At 47.5% G+C, this 25,332-nt stretch overlaps 1 protein-coding gene across 9 annotated transcripts in view; it reads right to left on the bottom strand.

Annotated features, from left to right (window-relative positions):
- The window catches only part of CCDC92 (coiled-coil domain containing 92), a 28,350-nt gene extending 3,580 nt beyond the window's left edge, over positions 1-24,770 (bottom strand). The window contains exons 1-4 of one of the 9 annotated variants that reach the window (XM_077920079.1): positions 24,637-24,764; positions 24,435-24,533; positions 1,424-1,570; positions 817-858 (exon numbers count right to left, since the gene is read on the bottom strand). In XM_077920079.1, the coding sequence (XP_077776205.1) occupies positions 817-858; positions 1,424-1,553 (172 nt within the window). In that variant the 5' untranslated portion in view covers positions 1,554-1,570; positions 24,435-24,533; positions 24,637-24,764. The other 8 variants (XM_028709762.2, XM_028709761.2, XM_028709766.2 and 5 more) reach the window with 8 other exon arrangements.
- Positions 24,771-25,332: the final 562 nt, after the last annotated feature.

The raw sequence follows: 25,332 nt of genomic DNA on the forward strand, positions 1-25,332 counted from the left end.
GTATTCAGTGGTATGACAATTTATTGCACAGCCCACGCCCCTAATATTCTTAAGAGGGTCTCTTCTCCAGTCTTCACAGAGTAGCTAGAAGTGGGATGCCGAAAAAGGTCCTCCTTTCCTTCCACTCCGCAGTTTTAATCTGAAATCATAGGCGCAGTACAGCTCCCAGAGCTCAGAAACTACTTGCGCTAATGAAATTTCCTGTCGCACCTGGAATAATGGGAGTTTCGAACGCTGGCAACCTATGCTTATACAGTCCATTCCCCCCCCCCAAAAAAAGCTACCTGGGAGATTTCTAATCTCAAGGTTGTGGGTTCGAGTCCATGTTGGGCAAAATATTCCTGCATTGCAGTTGGTTGGACTAGATGACCCTTGTGGTCATTTCCAACACTATGACTCTGTGAGTCTATGAAAATCAAATCTGTGAAGAGGGAGATGCAATTTGAACCAGCCTGCTTTGGGGAGATTATGGGAGCACTTCTGCCAACACTGACATTCAAGTAAATGCTGGGAAGTGAATTAGCACAACCAGAAGCTGAGGCAACATTGCTAGTTGTCACAAGAGTGAACACCACCAGCCACAGCATCCACTCCTTGTCTTGATCAGCCTTGACGTTGGTTCTCCCTGATGGAAGGAGGGCTTCAGGGTAAGAAAGTTCCACAAACTCCTGGCCTAGAGAGTTCATTTGAACTTCTTTGCAAAACAATTTCAATGCAACACTCCAAGAAGGTGCCTAGAAAGTGCTCAAGATTCTCTCCTTGTCATTGCTAGCACTTTCCACATCCTCTAAATAGAAGATGGTTGAGACCACTCACCTGTTGAGTCTGAGCTTTTGAGAGTCAACTCGTACGTCAGATCTGAAAAACATGCAGAGTTAGGAAAGCTGGAGAAAACTTGCCCATGTGCAAAACTCATAAACAGAACATTTTCACAAAACATTCAAAGTCTTGCGGCTCCCAGAACTGGGTGATCAATTGCAGCAGGATCTTTATGTCAAACATTCCTGCCACAAAAGGTGGGCTACAAAACAAAACAAAAATTAAACCATCCTACTCAAGAGCAGACCCATTGGAGTTAACGTACTTCAGTCTATTGACTTTGGTGTGTCTACTCTAATATGACTAGTTGTCTTACCCAAACTCTTTAGGTCCCTCTAAATCAGCTGAGAGTCTTCCCTGGGAAGGCAGGTTTAGATGCACACCAAAGGCTAGCAGAGAGGTAGACACACAGAGCTCTTTGGGGAGAAAGTCCCAAACCCCAGATGCTGCTGTCAAAAGGAACTGGCCTTTCCAGTATGAAGCAATGTGGGGACAGCATGAAGAGGGGACTGACATTGGAGAGAAGCAGAGGACAAGAGCAGAGACGCCCCAAGCAGAACAAAGGGAAGCTGCTTGGAAGCAAAGGTGGCTTGGGCCACATTACCTGTGCAGTGCTGCTGCAGTCGTCGAATCTCAGCATGCAGCCCCTTGAGGGTGTCTGCGTGTTGCCGCTGGAGGAAGAGCAGGTTCTTCTGGGCGCTGTGCAGCTGGTTCTCCAGGTTTGATGCCGCCATCCTGACATCCAGTGAACCTGCTGAGTGAAGGGCAGAAGAGGGGAAACACAGCACCTTGAGACCAAATCAGGGGGCTTTTTCTTTGCAGTTTCCAAGTCCAGGGCAAAGCAAGTGAGCTTTTGATCAATGCAGCTGCGCCAAAATGAGCCCATGTGCAGAGAAGGCCATTCCCTTTCTGCAGCATGGACACTTTCAACTAGGATGTGGATGTTTCCAGTTGTGGAAACCCCAGTGCATTCAGGGTAGCCATGCTCATGATGGGGGTGGGGGCAGAGGACACCACCAGGTGCTCATTTGTTTGCAGTTAGCATATTAAAAGGATTAGTGCCAGACAGACTTCAGGGCACTAATCCCTTTAGCAGACTGAAGTGGAGTTCTGAGAAAACCCAGGAGTGTGTGCGCCTCCTTCTTAGTATGAGCTGCCAGTCACCTCCCTGAGCTACATTTAGAGAGAGACTGTAATCCCTCATAGACGGGGAAGCCCGCCGATAAGCCACGATCTTAGAAACCAACAGCAAACAAACATTCACAGGGCCAGCAAAGGCTGCAGCTGAGCAGCACTGAACAGCTCAGAATGGCAAGGAAACCCACCACCACCAGGAAACCTTTTTGTGTCAACATCTCCTTGTAGCAGGTATGCTGCTGCCGCAGCTGATAAGACACTCATGCTTCCAGCTGCTTCTGGTCCAAGAGCAGGAATGGGGAGTTTGTGGCCCTCAGGGATTGTTGGACTACAACTTCTGTAATTCCTGACCACTAGCCATGCTGGCTGGGTTTGGTGGGAGTTCAGCATCTGAGCAGCACTATGCTAGTGATCTCTAACAGGGCACAACAGAACACACACACCAAATCTGAGAGACCTAGAGTCAGTGGGACTGGATGAACGGAAAGGGCTACTGCATGGTCTGTCAGTGAAGCAGGCACTTGAGGCTGATGGCCAGAGCTGCCGGAGAGAAGCAGCAAGACCTTGGGAGCAGCCTCTGCTGAGATGAAGCTTCACGCACAGGCTGGGGGAAGGTGTGCGGCAGAGGAGCTGAACCATGTTTCAGAGGCCCTGGGGACTTCAGGCAAAGGCCTAGGCCAGGGGTCTGCAACCTTTAAGACAAAAAGAGCCACTTGGACCCGTTTCCGAAGAAAAAACAACAACTGGGAGCCGCAAAACCATTGCGACATTTAAAACAAATATAACACTGTGAACGGCTTACTGTGCTTGACTATTTCCTGAGCGGCTACAGAACTAGCATATGTTGTGGAATTTGCAGACTTCACCCAATTCTTGAAATTATTTTTGCTCCTATCAACCTTCCTCATAAGTTCTGCAATGGCTTTTCGTCTCTCATCTCCATCTGGATATTTTTCAGCAAAGGCTGTGTGTTTATTGTGGAAATGTCTTGCAATATTTGACTTTTTGTTGTTTGCAAATTTCTCACCATATATTAAGCATACTGGTAAACCAGTCTTGTCAGTAGAGAAGGCAAATGATTCTGTCCATGTATCATTAAACATTCTGTTTTCTTCAGAAATTTTTCTTTTCTTGCCTTTATCCATGGCTGGCCTACCGGGGGTCCAAAAGAGGGACGTAACTAGAAATCAGAGGGCCCCATAGCAAAATTTGCTACGTCCAATAATCAATGCCCCAAAATGCCATAGAAAATTAATCAGGGCCCCAGAGTACCATAAATCATAATCAGTGCCTGATGTAAATAATAATTAATAATGAGGGCCCAATGTCATCCTCGTCATTTTAAAATAACTTTTTTTGACACTTTTTATTATTTTTTTGTTTGACCCCTCAGAATTACTCCTCCTCATAGAAATAAACGTTAAATTAACAAGTTACCTTTTTTTGAGTGTGTGTTCTTCACTCCCCTTCAAAACAGTGACCAGCTTACATGCCCCCTTTCAATGCAGCCTGCTTACAGCCCTCAACCAAAATGGCCGCTCCCGCGACTCCCACGTGCGCCCACAAAGATGGCGCCGACGATTTTCCCTTATCGGTGCCCTTTAAAGAAATGGCCGCCGCAGCTTCAACCCACGCCTAGAGGAGGCTAGAGAGGGAGAAAAGCGGGGGGGGGAGCAGCGAGGATGGCAGAGAAGGACTGCCGGGAGTGGAATCCCACACACCGCGAGGGGAAGGAAGGGAGAGGGTGCGAGCTGGAACGGGGCAAAGAGGGCGGTCCCCGGTCGTGCCTGGCCTTAAATGGGCTAGGCCACGCCTCCCCGGCCCCGCCGATTGGCGGGCAGGGTTGCAGGCACGCCCGGGGATTCCCCTGTTCTTGCGGGGGCAAAAGGCCAGCCCCCGCGAGTGGAGTGTGGGAGGGGTTAGCTCGCAACCCCCTCTCCTCTCTAGCTTGGAAATGGCTTTGCGGAAAATGCGCCTCCTCCCCTCGCCTCCGCCCCGGAGCCGCGGCAAAGGCGTTAAAGAGCCGCATGCGGCTCCGGAGCCGCAGGTTGCTGACCCCTGGCCTAGGCTATCCTTTCCCAACCTGGTGCCTTCCAAATGTTCTGAACTACAACCCCTATCAGCCCCAGCCAGCACATGCTGTAGTTCTGGACACCTGGAGGGCCACAGCTTGGAGAAGTCTGGTCTAGCTTACCTCTTAGGCTAGAGAATGGTTGTGGAAATAAAGACTGTAAAACATTTCAGTAAAAATGCTAGAGACATTAGCTAGTAGCAACAGGTCATGATTGCTAATAGGTTATGGGGTTTTTTTAATTGACCAGCTATGGAGATTGACCAATCTCTTTGTAACTTAAGGTGATGCTGTTTGCAATCAAGGGGGGGCCACAAACCAGGATGCTTTCTGTCTAAGCAATGGCTGGCATGGGGGCCCACCCTCAAACCAGGTAGGAGGACACTTGCCCTCCAGTCTACCACTCACTCACAAGAGGTGCTTAGTTGACATGCTTGTTTTATAAAAACAAAAGCTATGCAGCCTGGTTTGTAGACACAAACTCTCATTTCTTCCATGAGGAGGGCAAACGACACCAAAGACAATCCTGTCCCTGTCTTATCACAGCTCCTATTCACCCTGGAAAAGACCCTGATGTTGGGAAAGATGGAGGGCACAAGGAGAAGGGGACGACAGAGGATGAGATGGTGGGACAGTGTTCTCAAAGCTACTAACATGAGCCTGACCAAACTGCGGGAGGCAGTGGAAGACAGGAGGGCCTGGCATGCTCTGGTCCAGGGGGTCACGAAGAGTCGGACACGACTAAATGACTAAACAACAACATTCACCCAAGAGGAGGCCTTACTGGGATCAGCAGCCCAGTCTAGACAGAAACCAATACTGCGATGTTATAAACACATGTGCCAGACTACTACCAGCCCTCAAACAGTGTGTCGCTTCTGCTCTACTTCTGCATGAAAAACTAAGAGCAAACATCCTACCCAGAAGAGACCCACTGAAATCAACGAACATGACTAATTGAGGTCCTTTGATTTCAATGGGTCCACTCTAAGTAAGCCTATGGTCTGGAGCTTGGGTATTTTGGAGCCTCATCAATGTCTAAAGTGTGCTGTGATACATGCATGAAGCTGCTTTATCTGCTGAGAGTGGTCTACTCTTGACTGGCTGCATCACTCCAGGGTCACTGGCAGAGAAAGCTATTCCACATTACCTGCTATCTGATTATTTTAACTGAAGATGCCAGGAATTGAGCCCAGGACCTGTTACTGGCAATGTGATCAATCACTACGGATCCTTCCCTTATGATAAGCTTTAGTGCAGGGGTGGCCAACTCCCAAGAGACTGTCATCTACTCACACAGTTAAAAACTGGCAGTGATCTACCCCCTTTTCCGGGATTTGGGTCAAAGTTGTTGAGTTTTTCCAAGGAGGAGGTAAAATGTTGAGCTTTATTTAGGGAAGCCACAGTTGTTCAGCTTCTTTGTGGGGAGCCGATGATCCACCAGTGATCTACAGCAGATGTCCAGTGATCTACCGGTAGATCACGATCTACCTGTTGGACATGCCTGCTTTAGTGCTTTTTCTTGAATGAAGAACCTCACTTTTTAAGAGACTTCACATAGCCACTTGGACAACTCAAAGGTCTGAGTTAACTTTTGTAGTTCTGGTAGCATGTGTGTCCTTGACAGATTAAAGGCCAGGAGAGGGGGAGTTGGAGATCTCACCCAAAAACAGAGCATCCTTGCAGAAATAGAAGAGCAAGTTTGTGCAGAAGCTTGTTCCACAAAACAATGGAGCTTTCATGCAATTTGCAGCAGAAGGATCCTGGATCAGGATTAAGTTTTGTAAACAATTCTAAACCAAGAGAGGGTCTCCAGTAAAGATCTCTTCGCAAGGGAGAGACACAGCTCAAAAGTGTTCTGGTGGGACTCTTGATTTCTGCAACTGCCTTAGAATCACAAAAGCACGGCTGTGAATTGAACAACCTCAATTAACTAGTTGGGTTGAGGGTTACTGCTACCACAAAACTGTGACCAGGCAATTTTGCAAAGTATTGGTAAATAATGGGAACCCACAGACAGCCCTTGTTTTCCCATTTCTTTTATAGCTTCAGAGCTACTCTCTCTTAGTTTTGTGCGTAAGGCTCAACTCCCCAAACCTATCAAGCAGTCTCTGTCAAAGAACACATTAACTTGCCCAAGCTGTATGCATTCAGACTTCAAAAAAGCAAAATTAAAAAGCAGCAATGGAGACATGGTGTAGAGTACAGCAGTGCCATCTCTGACTTGCTTTGAAGCGGCATATCCTTGGCTAAAACCCAGGGGGGGCATTTATAAACAGCCCATTCCATTTTGTTCATGGCCTCAAGGCCCATCTTTCACTAACTGTCAATATTTCTTAGCTACATTATCTCTCTCCAATGAGCCAGCCTTGTCTGCACAGCTAAAAGCTTTACTGCATCTCAGATTCCTTAAGTGCTTGCTGAATTCCCACTGAGTGGGTGACATAGCGGGGAAATGGTGCTCCCTTCCTAGGCATGGTACGACTCACCCAGCCAATCGCCTCGCAGCAAGCCCTTTGCACTCTGAAAGCAGGTGGGGGTGGGGCAGGGGAGAGGCTTACCAGCAAGCAGTGCAAGTGGGAGATTTTGTTTTGTGCAAGTCACACATTATTAATTTAAAACATGTTCCCACTGAAATACAAAAAACACAAAAACTAAATGGGGGCCCCATCCATTAGCTCTGTAGCATTTTCAGTATATGCCAGCATGCACAAAGCAGTTGATGCTCCTGGAAACATTCAACCAACAAGTCTTATTCTGGTTACTCTATGTAAACATTTGCATTTACTGTTTCTTTGCTGATGACACCTGATGGAGACAGGAGGTGGGAGCCTGAAGTTACAGGGCAAAAAACTGGAATTGTTAAAGTTCGCAGCTCACTAGCCAATAATCACTCATGGAATCTGGAGAAGGAGGCAACTGCCAGATGCTGCTGCAGACAACACCTTCACAAGAGCAGGCACACAGTTCCAGGGATCTTCCAAGGACAAGACCAGACAGCAGCTTCCTGTACCCAGGACTGAGTGCTGCTGCAGCACACATGGGAGCATGGGAAGTCTGCTGTTGTCGTCCCCCCAACAAACAAGGTGTGTTGATGCTCACTTATGGAGACACCAAAGGCCTGGCAACCGGTGGAGGGCAGGTGGAGGGACTGGTGCAGGCGGAAGCATTCCACACAGCTGGGTGTGCCTTCAGCTGTCTTGGACTACAGCTTCCTGAGTTGGCTTGAGCTGACGAGAGGTTAAGCAGAAAAGAGCCTCAGATTAGTCAGGAGGCAGCCTCTCTACTCCTGCCATGGAGGTCTGTGTGCCAGGGAGGGAGGGAGTGCCATTCCCAAGATTCCCGACCGTCCAGTGCCAGAGTCCAAAAGCAGTGAAAGGGGACATTTCCAGCTTGGGGGGGGGTGACTCTGGTTGCCCAGCAGCTGGTCTATGAAAAGAATATGTTTCCTCCCTTTGTGGAATACTAGAAGCTAAACCACAATTAACTGCTGAAAAGCATCACCAAACATTGCTAACCAGTTTTAGCTTAAAGAGACTGGCTTTATCCTGAAGTACTTTATCAAATGGTAGTTTGAAGCCACCTAAAAGTACAGGCAAATGTCACACCTACACGCATACACACAAATGAAGTTCACTGGCCAGGCACCGCCTCTCAGTCCAGCTCACTTTCAGAAGACTGCTGTGATGATAAAAGACGGCCAGGGTGGTGGGAGACTACATATGTTGCCTTAAGCCCTTTGGGCAAAAGACAGCATGCAAACAGAGCCAGTGAATGAATTAAATGAAACAGGCCTCCACCCTGTGGCACTCGGAGCATTTGACATTCGAGTCTCCAGGCACCAGCCTTTGTTGGTGGTCCACGTGAGGGGCTGCAGCCAAAGTTCTCTGTCTGCTAGTGCAAGGGGGCTTATGCTAGAAGGCGGGTAAGTTTTAATGTTGCGCAACAGAGGAATCCAGCACAGCAGCTGCACTAGCAGAAACTTGTTTCCAGCAATCTTCTGCCGGCATAAAACATTTTCTCAGAGGAACAAGTTACACCAGTAAGTGACTTTAACTTAGCACTACATTGGATACAACCTGAGGTGTCCGATGTCTGAATCAGTCGTAAATCTGAATCAGTCGTAAATCTGAATGTACCGACATCTGAAGCTACCTTTGGCCAAATGAAACCCTTTGGGCAATCTATCCTACTAGCAGCAGCTCTCGTGGGCCTCACTGAGGGCTCTCTCTCTCTCAGCCCCGACACGCAAGACCCTTTTAGCTGGAGAGACAGAACCTTTGGCAGGCAAAGCATGCACTCTTATCACTGAGCTACCGCCCCATCGCACTCTTGGCGACTGCATTCTTGGAGCAGTGATCTGCAACAAAAACAAACCAAATTATTTCATTTTATCTGAGATTTTTTTTTTTTTTAAAAAAAACCCCAGCTGTTCCAGTGCTATATAGTCACACCTTGATATTGCTGGCTGAAAAGTCAGAACAACCTTGCTAATGGACCACCACAACCCTGACAGTATCTCCTGGCAAGCAAAGACCCCCACCCCCCTGCTAAAATGGATTATAAATTTATCAGCTGCTTAGGAAATAACAACTTGTGCAGGTCCAGCTCCACTGAGATCATCAGGATTATACAAAACGACCATCTACCCTGTCAGAGCTCTCCAATCTTTTTCCTGAAGCCGGACAAGTGCTTACCAGGTTTTAAGAAGGCAGCATGAGGGCTGGTGTGTGTGTGTGTGTGTGTGTGTGTGTGTGTGTGTGTCAAATTTTGGATTTTCTCCCTCCCCCCACAAAGCAGTGTGCAGCCCATGGGTTCCATGTCCAAGTACTCTTGTGGCCTACTTGGTATGAAAGGCTGGACCACCTTGTTCTCAGAGGCGTGGGAAGGGGGGTGCAGTGGAGGCAGACCGCCCCGGGTGTCATCACTGAGGGGGGTGACATTTGGCGTGACACCCACGACACTCAAGCCTACCCTGCGTTGTCGGGGGAAGGGGGGAGCTGCGCCGCTTTGCCGGTGGCCTCCCCCCTTCGTTTTGACAGCTCGGGGGAGGCTTGGGAGTTCTCTGTCTGAGGGTGGTGCGCTCGGGAGGGACATTTGGTGTGCTCCCCGGGCTCCCCCTGGCGTCCCTCCCGGGGGCTGCACATCCTCTCCCGTCTGGCTGCCCCCCTGGTGCTTGTGAGGCATCCTGAGCCCCGGAGGAGGAAGGAGAAGAAGGGCGCTGGAGGCCGGCCAAGAGTGAAGCAGATGCCCCACGGAGCCCGACTGACCCTTCCTTGCTCCATGCACACAGCCCCCCACCATTGAGCCGTTGAACCAGGGGGCATTGGCATTGGCTGCTCAGAGGAATCAAGAGAGGCCAGGAAGGGGGAGTAAAATCTTCCTCTGCTAAGTTAGGAACCGAAAGTTTGAGCGGCCTCTTCGCCACGCTCCCGGTGGGCTTGGGGGGGCGGAGGAGGGCTCTCCCGGGCGCAGGGGAGTTGAAAAGGGGCAGCCCCCCAGCAAGAAGGGGCTCTACCTGCTGGCTGCACTGGAGAGTCCTTCACGGCACACGAGAAAGGAGGCGAGGACAGGCCCCCTGATGTGTTGTCGGTCGCCTGGTGATGGGAGGGAAGTGGCAGGTGGGCGGGGCTCCTTCCAGCTGCCCAAGAGCCATGTCGCCCACCCACCACTCCCAACTCGTGGGGGGGTGACAAAAAAATTTCCGCACTGGGTACCACCTGACCTTACTACGCCTCTGCTTGTTCTAGAGGGAGAAAGGAGGCCTTTGGAAAAGGCTTGTTCAGTAGCCTTCCAGAACTCACTGGAACCTCTTTTTTCTTTCTTTCTTTCTGCACATGGCAGCCATTTTGTGCTGGCACCCACAGCACTTTTATGAGTACCAACACTAAAAAAGGCCAAAAAAAAAGGCAGTGGTCTAACCTAAGGCTGACTTTGAACTCTACACTGTACAAAGAACAAACCTTTCATCTCTTTTTCTCTCTTCCTCTCCTCTTCCCCACACCATCTCTCTAAACTAGGGGAGGGGAACCTTTGGCCCAGGGTCCAAGTACCACCCCCAGGCCTCTCTGTCCAGCTCTCAGGTTTCTTCTCAATGGCCACACCCCACCTCCAGCTACAGCTTTCACTGACCCAGCTCCACACTTTCCTCAAGTGCTTTTGCCTTCCTGGAATGTGTTCTTAGAACAAGGATAACACCACTTGCGGCCTGGAAGAAGAATGGAGAGGAGAGCATGCTGTGGGCATGTAGGACTTTCTGCCTCTTGCATGGCTAGAATGCAGCCTGCTGCACAGAAGTAAGAATTGCATCTCCTACCCCAGCCACGTTTGCCTCTGGTCCTTCCCAGCAGAGGCAGGCAACCCCTGGAAGGTTTCCTACAAGAGAATACAGCCATCAGGCAGAAAAGAGGTTCTGCAGGCCTTCTCTATACAGCAGAACTCACCTAATGAACAAAGGCAACCCAGAAGCAGGTAACACACTCCATCCATTACAATGACCTTGCATGGTAAAAAACAAACCTTTAAAAAACAGGGATTAACTGAGTCATTTAGAGCAGGGTTTGCCAAACTGTGTTTTGCAGACTACCAGTGGTCACAAGCTTCATTCAGGTGGTCCGCGGCATGTCTGTAAAAATGCAGTTGAAAATCATACAGCATTACACTTTCTACAATGACGGACTGGTTTGGGAACCATGGATTTAAACTCTATATTTCTATTATATTTCAACAAAAGCATTCATCACTTTGTTGTTGTTGTTTAGTTGTTTAGTCGTGTCCAACTTATCATGACCTTGTGGACCAGAGCACGCCAGGCACTTCTGTCTTCCACTGCCTCCCGCAGTTTGGTCAGACTCATGTTTGTAGCTTCGAAGACACTATCGTCCTCCGTCGTCCCCTTCTCCTTGTGCCCTCCATCTATCCCAACATCAGGGTCTTTTCCAGGGAGTCTTCTCTTCTCATGAGGTGGCCAAAGTATTGGAGCCTCAGCTTCACGATCTGTCCTTCCAGTAAGCACTCAGGGCTGATTTCCTTAAGAATGGATAGGTTTGATCTTCTTGCAGTCCATGGGACTCTCAAGAGTCTCCTCCAGCACCATAATTCAAAAGCATCAATTCTTCGGCGATCAGCCTCCTTTATGGTCCAGCTCTCACTTCCATACATCACTACTGGGAAAACCATAGCTTTTACTATACGGACCTTTGTTGGCAAGGTGATGTCTCTACTTTTTAAGATGCTGTTTAGGTTTCCTCATTGCTTTCCTTCCAAGAAGCAGGCGTCTCTTCATTTCGTGGCTGCTGTCACCATCTGCAGTGATCATGGAGCCCAAGAAAGTAAAATCTCTCACTGCCTCCATTTCTTCTCCTTCTATTTGCCACGAGGTGATGGGACCAGTGGCCATGATCTTCGCTTTTTTGATGTTGAGCTTCAGACCATATTTTGCGCTCTCCTCTTTCACCCTCAATAAAAGGTTCTTTAATTCCTCCTCACTTTCTGCCATCAAGGTTTTGTCATCTGCATATCTGAGGTTGTTGATATTTCTTCCGGCGATCTTAATTCCGGCTAGGGATTCATCCAGCCCAGCCTTTCGCATGATGTATTCTGCATATAAGTTAAATAAGCAGGGAGACAATATACAGCCTTGTAGTCCTTTCCCAATTTTGAACCAATCAGTTGTTCCATATCCAGTTCTAACTGTAGCTTCTTGACCCACATAGAGATTTCTCAGGAGACAGATGAGGTGATCAGGCACTCCCATTTCTTTAAGAACTTGCCATAGTTTGCTGTTTTCGACACAGTCAAAGGCTTTTGCATAGTCAATGAAGCAGAAGTAGATGTCTTTCTGGAACTCTCTAGCTTTCTCCATAATCCAGCACATGTTTGCAATTTGGTCTCTGGTTCCTCTGCCTCTTCTAAATCCAGCTTGCACTTCTGGGAGTTCTTGGTCCACATACTGCTTGAGCCTTCCTTGTAGAATTTTAAGCATAACCGTGCTAGCGTGTGAAATGAGTGCAATTGTGCGGTAGTTGGAACATTCTTTAGCACTGCCCTTCTTTGGGATTGGGATGTAGACTGATCTTCTCCAATCCTCTGGCCACTGCTGAGTTTTCCAAACTTGCTGGCATATTGAGTGTAGCACCTTAACAGCATCATCTTTTAAAATTTTAAATAGTTCAGCTGGAATACCATCACTTCCACTGGCCTTGTTATTTGCAGTGCTTTCTAAGGCCCATTTGACTTCACTCTCCAGGATGTCTGGGTCAAGGTCAGCAACCACACTACCTGGGGTGTACGAGACATCCATATCTTTCTGGTATAATTCCTCTGTGTATTCTTGCCACCTCTTCTTGATGTCTTCTGCTTCTGTTAGGTCCTTACCAATTTCCTGTATCTTTCTCTATCTCCCTCATATTTTGCTTGCCTTCTCTCCCCCGCTATTTGTAAGGCCTCATTGGACAGCCACTTTGCTTTCTTGCATTTCCTTTTCATTGGGATGGTTTTCATTGCTGCCTCCTGTATAATGTTGCGAGCCTCCATCCATAGTTCTTCAGGCACTCTGTCCACCAAATCTAAATCCTTAAACCTGTTCCTCACTTCCACTGTGTATTCATAAGGGATTTGATTTAGATTGTATCTTACCGGTGGTTTTTCCTACTTTCTTCAGTTTAAGCTTGAATTTTGCTATAAGAAGCTGATGATCTGAAATCCTATATCACGGGCAGCCAAGGTTGGTACTCTCCAGATGTCATGGACAACAACTTCCACCACCCCTGGTCATCATGGCCAATGGCCAGGGATTTGGGGAACTGTGGTCCAAAACACCTGAGAGGCACCACTTAGGCTACCCACTTCTCTGAGTGTGGGTCCTTATGTAACCGTCACCATCCACATACACACACAAAAGTGTGTGTGGCATCAGCAGGCTTGGGGAAACCCCAAGGTCTACACAGGAATTCCCTCCCCAAACAACAACAACTGAGGGGGGGGGGATGATCCAGAAACTGAGTTTTCTTGGAACGGGCATGCCTGGCTGGTTGGAAACCTGAGCAGTAGTACTCTGCAGGCCCCATTTGCCCTTACAGATGTCACGTCATCTCCTGGCCCACCTACAAGAAAAGGGAAGAAAGAGGTGGCAGAAGAAAACATAAGACCCCTTGCAACAATGGGAACCAGGTTAGTTACATAGGAAACCTGCCTCAGGCCCCTGGGTCCAACTAGTTCAGTACTGTCCACTCAGTGGCTCTGCAGGGTTTTCCAGTCTTTTCCAGCCCTGGCTGGGCATACCGGGGATTGAACAGGGGACCCTTTTCAAATAAAGCATATTCTCTGCCACTGAGCTTCCATATCTGGGCACCTGTGAGGAAAGGGGGGGGGGGATAATGGCAGGTGCTATGGCAGGGTTTTGGTTTTGTCCAAGGACCACAAAAACGTTCCAGTTGTGTCATTTTTAAAACTCCTGAACTAAACAAACTATTAAAAAATGCAAGCATGCAAACACAGTTGTGGCACCAGTTTCAGCGTTCCACTGATAACTCAAGAAGGATGTTTTAAAAGATTTTGAGATTTATTATTTTAAAAAAATACCTTTTATTACTAAGAATTTAAAAGGACAACAGCACCAGTAAATCATAATACAATTACAGTAAACATGCTAAAGCGGAAAATAATAAAAATAAAACAAGAACAGGAACTGTCTCCAGAATTGCTTTGTGGAAACCATGGTTAAGTACGTACTAAGTAGAGCAGGAATAAATAGGTCAATAAATGAAAAGGAGGAATGCTGTTTTTTAAAGCAGGGCTGGGTGAAGGGGGCATGATTCCTTTTAACACGATTTGATTACAGCTTTTTCATAATACTGTAAGATAAAAGGAACTAATCTAAACAAAAACAGAGAGCGAGAGAGAAGAAAGTGCAGAGTCCTCTTCCAAAGGCAGCTCTGACCCCTTGTCTCACATGGCTGGACCCCACCCTGCTAGCTCTCACCTGGGAGCTTTCCTTTCTTCTACCAGTTTCTTCCCCTGGGAGATCCTCCTCTCAGTCCACCAACCATCCACAACTGGGTGAAGGGCATGATTCCGACCAGTCAGCAAAACAAAGGCATATGTCATAGGTAATGCCAAATAAAGTTGTTTTTAGTTTTAAAAATAAAATTATTAGAGCATGAAAATCCAAGGCATCTAGTCACCAAAGCAACTAACAATTAGATCCTGGTACCCAGACACTTAAAAATGTGTCCTCTGCCAGCACTGTAATACTTGGTCTTCTTGCTGGTTGAGTTCACAACCAAAAGGCACAGGTAGTTTCCAGAAAAATATGGAACCAGCCCTTTAAGAAGCTCAGTGAGCTCATGTTCTTTTCAAAAGAATATAAAAAGCCTCTAAACATTTTCTATTTTTAAAGGCATATGACATGTTTTATGAAGTGTACATTCCCCACCACCACCCCAATCTCCCAGACAGAATGCTGTAGTCTCCTTTCAGTCGACCTCTGAATGTCTCAGGTCTTAATATCACTGTGGAGTTATTTTTAGGTACTGTGGCAAGTCTCTGATGGAGCAGCAACGGAAGAACAATTAAGAGGAGAAAGTCTCAAAGGCTATCAAGAGGAACGCCCCAATGCGCTCAGGAAATGAGCAGAGATAAGCAATAGGGACGCTTTTCTAATTTCCCCCAAGATGCTTTCTGGAAAACTGATGCAATTTACTTTAAATCAGGGAGGGAAGATTGTCACAGGGCCAGGTGTGGCTGACCACTGGCCCTTTCCATGTTATTTGACTCCAACTCTGATCAGATCCAGCCTGCATGGCCAAAAGTCAGGGATGCTGGAAGTCTAGCTAGAACTGGAGGGCGTTGGGTTGTTGGGCCAACAACGGTAGGTGCAGTTTAATATAGCTCATACCTGAGAGCCAATGTTGCAACAGCCATCTTAGAAAGACAACCAGGTGCCAAGGCCCAGGACAACAGAAACACCTTCATGTGACCTTATGCAATGAAATTACTCCACCTGGGCGGAGCACAAGGGCTGTTGCTGCTTTGTGCCCTGCATCTTATAATTCTTGGGGCTGTCCAAAGCTCCAGGCCATGTTGTTTCCTTCACAACAAAGGTGGGGGATCTGTGGCCTCCAGGTGTTGATGGACTACAGATCCCAGCAACTGGCCATGCTGCCTGGACTGATGAGGAGCTGCAGCCCAACAACATCTGGAGGTCTCCCATCCCTGCGCAACAATGGATGCACAGAGGTGCAACAGCCAACGGAGTGCTAGCGGGAAGGAGGGAGGGTTGGTCTGCACATGAAGCAGAACGATGTAGAACAATCATGAGGGGACAAAGTGGATTGTACCACTTCAGTGAGCATTCTATACTCTCCCCAAACATCTGCAAATGGAAAACTAGTACATCAGGGAGAAATGTTCTAATCCATCTCCCTCTCTCCCTCTGTTGTGCTATATTTCTACTTGCCAAGGGGTGGTTGGTTGGTTTGTTTTAATCCTTAGGGAAATCCACTTCTGAACGCTTCTCTATCTAAAGTCAATCTACCACCTCAGGTTCCTATCACCACCACCTGCTGTCAAGTGCACACCAGGGCTCACATACTGGCAGCCAGACATCAAAAAAGTGTGCAGAGACAGGAGATGGGAGGGGAAGAGACTGAAGACACATGGCTGGCCACATCAGCATCCACAACTCTCATACTTTTCTCCTAACACCCCATGCTCCCTCAGAACCATTTTATAGATTATGTGAAAGAACATGGTGAAATTTGCAGCTGTGTCACTTTGAAAGGCAAGTGGGTCTTGTGTCTGATTTTTTAATCAACACCCCCCCACCCCCCGCATAAATGCAAACCACTTCCTACAGGGGGCTTGTCCTGTGTTGTCATTCTAAAAAACTGAGAGAACATGGGGTTACTGGGAGGAAGTAAAGGTAAAGGTTAAGGAACCCCTGACCATCAGGTCCAGTCACGGACAACTCTGGGGTTGCGGCGCTCATCTCGCTTTACTGGCCGAGGGAGCCGGCATACAGCTTCCGGGTCATGTGGCCAGCATGACTAAGCCGCTTCTGGCAAACCAGAGCAGCACACGGAAACACCGTTTACCTTCCCGCTGGAGCAGTACCTATTTATCTACCGTACTTGCACTTTGACGTGCTTTCAAACTGCTAGGTTGGCAGGAGAAGGGACCTAGCAACGGGAGCTCACCCCATTGTGGGGATTCGAACCGCCGAGCTTCTGATCGGCAAGCCCTAGGCTCTGTGGTTTAACCCCCAGCGCCACCTGCGAATTATATGTATATGCAGTAAATGTGGATGTGCTGGCTGGGGTTGTAGTCCAAAACATCTGGTGTCACCAGAGTAGCAAAGGTTGAACTAGAATCAGTCCACCAGGGGAAAAGGCTTAGCATGGCCCACTCTTCACGGCTGACTCTTCAACATGCTAGTTTTCACTAATTTTTAACAACACATTAATAAAAATATGACTACCTCACCTAAAGCAGCCTAAAGTAGCACAATCCAAAATTCTACCACCTCATTCTGCATAGTTTGTACTATTATCCCTCCCTACTCTCCCAATTTTCTGGGCAGAACAAAAATACTTTGGATTGAAATGGCAAATTTACAGCAGTCTCTTCTGAGTAGCTGGAAACTGAAAAGTTAAAAGGTATGCATCCATATGCACTCAAAATACGTTATCACCAAAACCACACCTGAAAGGTACCCAGCAGTCTATACTCATCTGAAAATTTAATCTTGGATGGCTGTAGTCTACTGGCTTCAGAGATGCGGCAAACTGCCCCACCCTCTGCTTACGCTTGCAAGCAGCCCTGAGTGGCTGGATTTTTTAAAGTGTCTATTTTTAGCCCACTTCAAACAGCCTCTCCAGTAGAAATTACTGTTAAGTGGGTTCTTTGCAGATTCTATGAGAGGGATGCTCTCACTGTGAGACATTTTCGGGGGGGGGGGGGGAGGACTGTTTGAACCAGCTGTTCTGTTGCAAGGATTCTGTTTACACTCAGAAAAAATGTGTGTCTCATTTCTGAAGCTCTGACACTCCTAGTAGAGGGAGGTTAAATACATCTTTTCACTTAACATGCAGGGTTTTTGTTTTTTGTTGTTTTTTTTAAAATGCAAATATCATCATGAACTTGGAAGGCAATTAATGGGGTCATGCATGGGGGGATTTAACCTTTTCCTCCCCTGCTGCAATCCTGAGGAATAACCCTCTTGTAATGTTGGTATTTAGGTGTTGTTGTTTTTTTTGGGGGGGGGGGGGAGGATCCTTTACTGGTGCTAATGAGGGATTCCCCACCCTCCAAAAACAAACAAACATAGCAGCATCTAGTAGGATTATCCTCAGCACTCCAGCAGAAGAAGGAAAGGTGAGACCCCCCTCCATGCCTAAAGTAATCCCAAGCTGATGGCAGCAAAATGAAACACCCATGCATATTAAATACACTTCTGAATGCTGAATCTCTCCATCCTGCCTCCATATGAACTAACGTCAAAACTTGGGGTGGTGCTGGTGGCAGACATGGGTGGGTGGGAATGGTAGCAAGTGGAGCCTGCAAATGTTTATACAGATACTGAGGCACAATCGGGGGGGGGGGGGGAGGGGGGGACTGCTGCACCTCCCAGTGGTGTGTGCTGACCTTTAAAAAAAACACCACTTTCCTAAAAGTGGTTATTAGTGCTGAAGATATGGAAGAACTGAAGCAACACACTCTGTATACTATCAATGAATCTTGGATAATTTAGGGACATCTTGGGCTGCAATCTCAAAGCCCTGAAATTAACATACTTCCACCCTTCCTGGGTGGGTAGTTATCTGAGGCTGGAGATGGGCAGCATTTTTCATGAAGCTGAGGTGAGAGGAGAGGGCCATAGTTGCCCATGGTAAGCAAGCCACACTCACTTTCCTATCATCACAATTTGCAAATTCTAACAGCGCTCCAAGAGCTTAGAATCATACAATCTTAGAGTTGGAAAGGCCCCAAGGGTCATCTAGTCCAACCCCCTGCAATGCAGGAATCTCAGCTCAAGCATCCCCGACAGATGGCCACCCACCCTCTGCTTAAAAACCTCCAAGGAAGGAGAGTCCACCATCTCTCATGGGAGTCTGCTCCACTGCCGAACAGATCTCACTGTCAGAAAGTTTTTCCGAATGTTTAGTCGGAAACTCCTTTCTTGTAACTTGAAGCCATTGCCTTGAGTCCTACCCTCAAGATCAGGAGAAAACAAGCATGCTCCCTCTTACATGTAACAGCCCTGAAGACGTTTGAAGACAGCTCTCTCCTCTCAATCTCCTCTTCTCCAGGCTAAACATACCCAGCTCCTTCAAGCATTTTTCGTAAAGGCTTGGTTTCCAGATCCTTGATCATCTTGGTTGCCATTCTCTGCACACTTCCTAGCTTTTCAACATCCTTCTTAAATTGCAGTGTCCACAACTGGTCACAGTATTCCAGGTGTGGTCTGACTAAGGCAGAATACTTCTGTTGATGCAGCCTAGAAGAGCATTAACTCATGTTAATCTTGTGGTCCACCAAGGACCCCTAGATTTTTTTTACATGTACTGCTAGTAAGCCAGGTGTCCCCCAGCCTATCTTTGTGCATCTGGTTCTTCCTTCTTAAGTGCAGAACCTTACATTTGTCCCTATTGAAATTCATTTTGTTAGCTTGAGCCCATTTCTCCAATCTGTTAAGGTCATTTTGAATTCTGATTCTGTCTTGCAAGACCTGTTTGTTCAAGAGAATGAAAGAGCAGAGTGTGTACACCGTGGAAGCAGCGGCAGACATCTGAACATACCACTTTCAACTCTTAAAAGTTATTGTCTCCCTGCAGCATAAGGGCTTCTTCCACACTTTTGCAGAAACACACTCTGGTCATGCCATGCAAGCAGAACAGATCTTTGTGCACTACATTTTTAAAACCTCTTAATCTATACTTCATCAGATCAAGGATCCATCTAGCCCAACATACCTTTTTCACAAAGAAGCAAGTCACTGGCCCCGCACCTCTTCCCATCACGATGCAAGCACTACACTTCCATCCATATCCCCAAAGCAGGCAAGCACTCTGCTGCTAAGGCGGAATGGCAACCTGCCACTTGCTGACAGCATAGTGCGGACAAGGCCTTGGCAAATGCCAGATCCCACTACAGGCAACCCAACAACCCAGCAGAGAGAAACCCATGAAGCCACCAGGGCTACATTACTCTGCCTTAATCAATTTATTCTCCAACTGAGGTGGACAACTTTCTTCAGCATTAGAAATTCACCACTTCAACAGTCAGGACTAGAAACTTAGTCCTTATTTTAAAATCACAAAAGCTTGTGTTCATGGGAATCGAAGGCAAGTAGAGCACAGAAGAATGAGTGCGAACCATTTTTATCTGTGCAGATAAAAATATAATCACTACTAAGTTGTTTGTTTTACATTAATTTTGAAACAAAGACGTAAGAAGCAGGCAGGGATTGAGGTTGCTTTAAAGTTTCTTTAGCAGACCACCATCTGCACAGCTGAATCAACAAGTTCTGGTTGCACAGCTTTGAGGGCAAAGAGGGAAGGATACTTCTCATTTACAGACAGGGCAACCTGTCTTGCTTAGCCTCACCCAAGCAGCACCCTTTTTTTACAGTGATGTAGCAGAAGCAGCCTGAGAAAGAATTCAGTTGGAAAAATATTCCAGCCAAGTTCTGAAAAGGTGGAGATGCTTGTGAGACACAGCAGGGGTCTTGCTGCAATATCATGGCTTTCAACTGTGGACTGCAGTAAAGGGGAGAGAGGGAATGCCTGCAAAAGGAACGAGTCATCAAAGTTTAGCCTCAGATAATTCCAAAAATCTTTACCTCTTTTAAAAATTATTAAAAGCGGACACCACAATCATCTACACAGTAATTATGAACATCAAACTTAGTGAACGAGCCATTTGTCCCTTGTCTTACAAAATGCGCACACACACTTTGTGAATCACTGACTGCAAGCAAACAAGTAATGTCCTCCACCATTAAAAACTGGCTATATAACAAATACTAATAAGTTAATTACTACAGTAGGCTGCACCAGCATTAACTTACAAATTAGTTTTTAAAGTTAAATGTCACTCTTAATGCCATTTCTTAACTTTCAGCAACTTTGAGTACTTCAATCATCTAAAATAAAAGGAATGACAGACTACAAGTGTCATCTGTACCAAACCCAGAAGAAAGTTTTCTTTCTTCTGCTATTCTAAAGCTTTATGCCATTTCCACAGTCTTTAGAGGTAAACAGATTCCAATTACCTGCCAGCTAACAAGAATGAAGTGGGGGGGGGGGGCTGCTCATTGTTCCTGCCCATCTAATCACAAGGGATTGTGTCCCATTCATTATTTCTTAACAGTAGCAATTTTCTATTTTACATAGGTAGAGCTCAACTGGACCAATTAAAAAGCAATGGCCTTGGGGGGGAAATCAATTACTAATCAAAATTTGTACTCAGACTTTACAAACTAGCAGTGATTTATATGTTATAGCAATTTTTGTATAAAATCTAAAACTGGATAGCAGATGCAAAAATTATTAGGAAGATGGCCAAATATTATTGCTAATGTCTAATATATTAATTTTACCTATTCTTTTACAAAGGCGACCCCTCCCTCCGACATGGCTGCCCCACCTTTTAAGTTGAAAACATATAGTAACAAAGATTGTGCTCAGACTTCAAATTCTACAAAATACAGGTGGGGTATGTGTGTGAGGCACATGCTGCAACTGATTTAATCAGTAAGTGAGATAATTTGGCTAAGGTGATTCAAAAAGTCAACTAAATTAAACTAATTTAGATGAGGAAGGAAAACCAAATATTTCTGTTAATCAAAAATAGACAAGTTCCCCTACAAACTAAGACTCTCACACAATCAAACTCAGAATAATCATGATTTATTTATAGTCAAAAGAAGAAACAATTAAGAAACGGGAGGGATTGTTGCAAGTCCAGTTTGAAAGCCAGCAACAGCAATACAGTATTAAGATGGTTAATTACTGCTACTTAAGAATGGAGAGAGAAATACCTTTTGCTCAAGCATTCCACATCCCCCAAAGCAGGAAAGTCTCCTGGATCTCTTATGAACCTGCAATGCGGACGGCCGTCTTACAACCCCCCCCCCCCCAGAGATGCCAAAGCGCCTCTCTACTTCCGTCTTAGGTTACATTTCCAAACGCACTGCCACAACTTAGCAACATACATTAATAAATTTCACATTTCCCAGCCAGCGTCAGCTCCAGTGATTAGCAACAACTAAAGCCCACCCACCCTTATGTCCCACCTTGGGCTTAAGCCGAAGAAATATGCAGACCGCGGCCAGCCAGCCCGGTAGCTGGGAGGAACTCCATTTCCGGGGAGAAGCGTGCCTTGCCTTGCCTTGTTAGCATTTCCACAAAGGACAGGACAGCCAGACGGGCTTGCGCCCAGATCCAAGCCCTCCTTCCCACACATGCCACAACGCTCCCATCTTTCCCCTCTGCTTGTCCACGCGATGCGACTGCGATGTGACTGCTGCAACGGGAGATGATGATGGCGATAAGGTCACCTCTCCCCCTCCCCTCCCGCAGCTCAGACACAGCGCTGCCCTTCAGAATCCTTCCTCTCTCTAAGCTGAAAGGGAAACCAGACCAAAGCCAACTCTCCCCTGAAATCCAGCAGCTCCAGGGTAGTCTTTATATTTTCCAGACAAAATACAACACTGGGACCAGAGCTGGCAAAGGGGGTGGGGATAAGATTTCACATTAGACGTGGTTAGGAGGCTGTGTAAACTCCATACATTTAAAGCACCCACTCCCAAAGAATCCTGGAAACTGTAGTTTACCCCTCACATAGCTACAATTCCCAGCACCCTTGATAAAGGACAGTTCCCATGGAACAAGATTCCTGCAGGGATAGAAGAAAAGTGAGTCCAATGTATGCTGAGTTAAATAAATGAGGCTAGCACTTTTGCCAGTGGGGTCACACATTCTGAGAAAGAGGGGCAGCAGAGCAGGCAACTCCCCTCTTCCCCACCTGCCACTGCTCCCAAGAGACTCCAGAAAGGAATCCAAATTCCCCCATGAAATGCTGAGCAGGGGAAGAAGCAGAGTCACTGCAGAGACCAAGTGGCAGGAGGGAAAACATCCACCTTTGTTGCCTAATCAAAGAGAGATGCACAAGCTGGCCCTTCCCCTTGAAGAAAAATCCAAGATGGAAAGAGGCAGCCCATAAGCCTGAGGTGCCCAAGGCACTGAAAAGGCAGAATCAGTTCCCTGACTTGGGGAAGGCGAAGGCGGGAGAGAGAGACCTTGCGGCCTTTTTAACTGTACATGAACCCCACTGTCACTCCTTTTTTAAAAAGGAGTGCCCTGATTTCTCTTTCTCTCTCTAATGGAAGGGACAGTGAGCCTTTCCCCCCCGACTGTCTTCACCTCTTTGCTATATGGCAGGGATGGGGAACCAGTAGCCTTTGAGAGGCTGCTGGGTTGCCAATCCCCACCAACCCCCATCTGCATAGCCAATGGTCAGGGATTATGGGAGCTGTAGTCCAAAAACATCCAGAAGACCACAGGTTACCCACCCCCGCTATATAAGCCAACTGTCCTATTCATTTACAAGGATAGGATGCTTTGAACCCCTCCCCTCTGAGATCACGCCCAGAGCTTATTATTCAGGGGAGACTGCCTTATTCTCACCCACAATATAACTCTTTAACCGGTTTAGGAAAAACTTGCAACCATCCCCCTTCAAACACTTACATAGAGATGGAAAACACAAGGCATACCCTGATCCCACACTTGCGCAAAAGCTTCTGGGTATTTCTCCCACCCCCAAATAGACAGAAAGACCAAGGGCTTGCTTTTTTCTATAGCAGGGATGAATAACCTGTGCCCCTCCAGATGTCGCTGGACTACAACTCCCATCATCCCTAGCCATTGGCCATGCTGGCTGGGGCGGCTGGAAGTTGGGAGTCCGGTAACATCTGGAATACCACAGATCCCCTACCATAGCTCTATAGGGAAGAAAATGCCCAGATCTTTCTCTTCTCTTCCCACCAGCTCCACAATCTTGATTTAAATCTAGAGTGGGGTAGAAAAGAATAGAGGGCAGGGATGAAACAAAGTGAAGCAGGTTAAAGTATGGTGGCATCTCCATCTGTCCCATATGCGGGTTACCTTCCCTCATCTGTCAGGATGGGGTGTTTTGATCCTCCTTAGAAAGGCAACTCCAGCAGGATTCTTTGGGGGCTCTCTTGGCCCTCAAGGCACTTCATCCACACACCCATAAGCCAGAATGAGAACATTTCCCTCTTCCCTGTGAAGATCCTAGTGTGTCTTCAGTCTTCTATCTATCTATCTATCTATCTATCTCTATCTATCTATCTATCTATCTATCTATCTATCTATCTATCTATTTATTTATTTATTTGCTGGGGAAACCAATGCCCAAATGAAGTGTGTCCCATTTTATCCCAAATATGGGCTGCCTCTACATTAATCTTCTTTGCAAGAACTCTTTCGGGTTGCTGGGGAGGCCCATTGCATGCACGTTCTCTCCTAAATTCTACAAAAGGGGACACTCCCAAGCAATCAATTCAGGGTTTACATGGGTATGTGAGCGTCTTTTTTATTTTCTCATTTCTTTTTGGAGGAGCATCTACTCTCCACTTGTACTAACTAAAGAGATACAAGTGTTATGGTTTTTATTTCGCCAGGTAGGATGGGATATTTAACTGAATGGGTACTTTCTCCCCCAAAGTTCCTTTTTGCAGGAATGCTCACACCAAACTTACATGGAGAGGAAGTGGTCCTGCCTCTGGCCCTCTCTGGTATGAGCAAGAATACCAAGGTGAGGTGGTTGGTTGAAACATGAATGTGTTCCTGGAGTCTTTCTCCCACTTGGAGGAATCCCCACTCCCCACTTGAACGGAGGGAGAACTGTCCTCTCCAACCCCACAGTGGGGAGGGGCAGTGGACTTCTCACCTGGGTATGAGGATGCCCATTGTTTCCCAGGAAATGGGGAGGCTAGAACATGCGGTTGGATTCTTACTTCTGCCCCTGTCCCACCTTACAGCCTTTCCATATGATGGAGGGAGAGGGGCAAATGAGCTCTGACCCACTGCAGAAGAGGCGCCATGGGCGCTGCCAGCGGAAAGGGGGAGCTGCTCCCAGACGTGCTTCTGAATTTCCCACAATGCCCTGGGACACTAGGTGGGGTCTGTGGGAACCCAAGAGGGTGCCCTGATCAAGCTGACCAAGTGATGGGCATAAAAGCAGATAAGCAAACAGGGGCAGGGCACCTTCCTGCGTGTGCCCTGGCAGCCCCCCAAGCCACCTGCCTGCACCCACCTTGATCAATGGAGGGGAGGGGGTGCCCCATAACAGGAGGAGTCCTGGAGGAGAAGCTGCTCACCTTGCTGGGACCTTCTTCTGCCCCCCACGTGAAGAGGGGTCCCTTTTCTCCACCTCTTCTGACGCAAACGGGGGAGGGGGCCTCAAGACCCCCCACCAACTGAAGGTGTGGAAGGAAGGGCGGGTTGAGTCAGTCCCACAAGGCGGTGCATGCCGGGAAGAACGCGATGAGGGGTCGCGGGGGGGGGGCTTCTCATACTCACCCGCCGCCGCGGCGCCGCTGCTCCCCCCGCCCCACTCGGGTCCTGAGGGGGGGAGGGAGGCTGAGGGAGGGGCAAGCGCTGCCCCCTGACGGGGGGGAGGGAGGGGAGAAGAGGGAGGGGGCCGGGGTGACGTCGAGGGCAGAGGAACTGCGCAGGCGCGGAGGCTCAGGTGCAGCCGCGGCGAAAACAGCAGCTGCGTTGCCGGGGCAACCAGGCCGGCGCTTCCACCGGCGGCGGTTGAGGCTTCCTCCTCCCCCCCGCCTCCCTCCCAAGCCCCGCCCACTGCCAGAGCAGCCGGAAGTCCGTCAGGTGCAGCTCTGGCCAGAAAGCCGCCTCTTGCTCTATCCTTTTTGTAAAAGACTTTAAGATTCCCCCCTACAATCAAGTGATCTATCTATAAATAAAGTGAAATCAATCAGTAATAATAAGGGGGGAAAGAAAAAAGGTGGGCGAAACAGTACAAAACAAGAACCAGAAAAGAAACCACGCTTCACAGCCATTACCTCATAATTGTTGTGATAGTATTATTATTATTACTACTACCACTACTACTACTTATTACAGCAGTTTCAACTAATTTTGTGCCATTGATTTTAATGGGATTTTCTTTGGATTTAAGTAAAGGTAAAGGTACCCCTGCCCGTACGGGCCAGTCTTGACAGACTCTAGGTTTGTGCGCCCATCTCACTCAAGAGG

The sequence above is a fragment of the Podarcis muralis genome, chromosome 16 (assembly GCF_964188315.1).
Source record: "Podarcis muralis chromosome 16, rPodMur119.hap1.1, whole genome shotgun sequence".
In the NCBI taxonomy this organism is placed as follows: Eukaryota; Metazoa; Chordata; class Lepidosauria; order Squamata; family Lacertidae; genus Podarcis; species Podarcis muralis.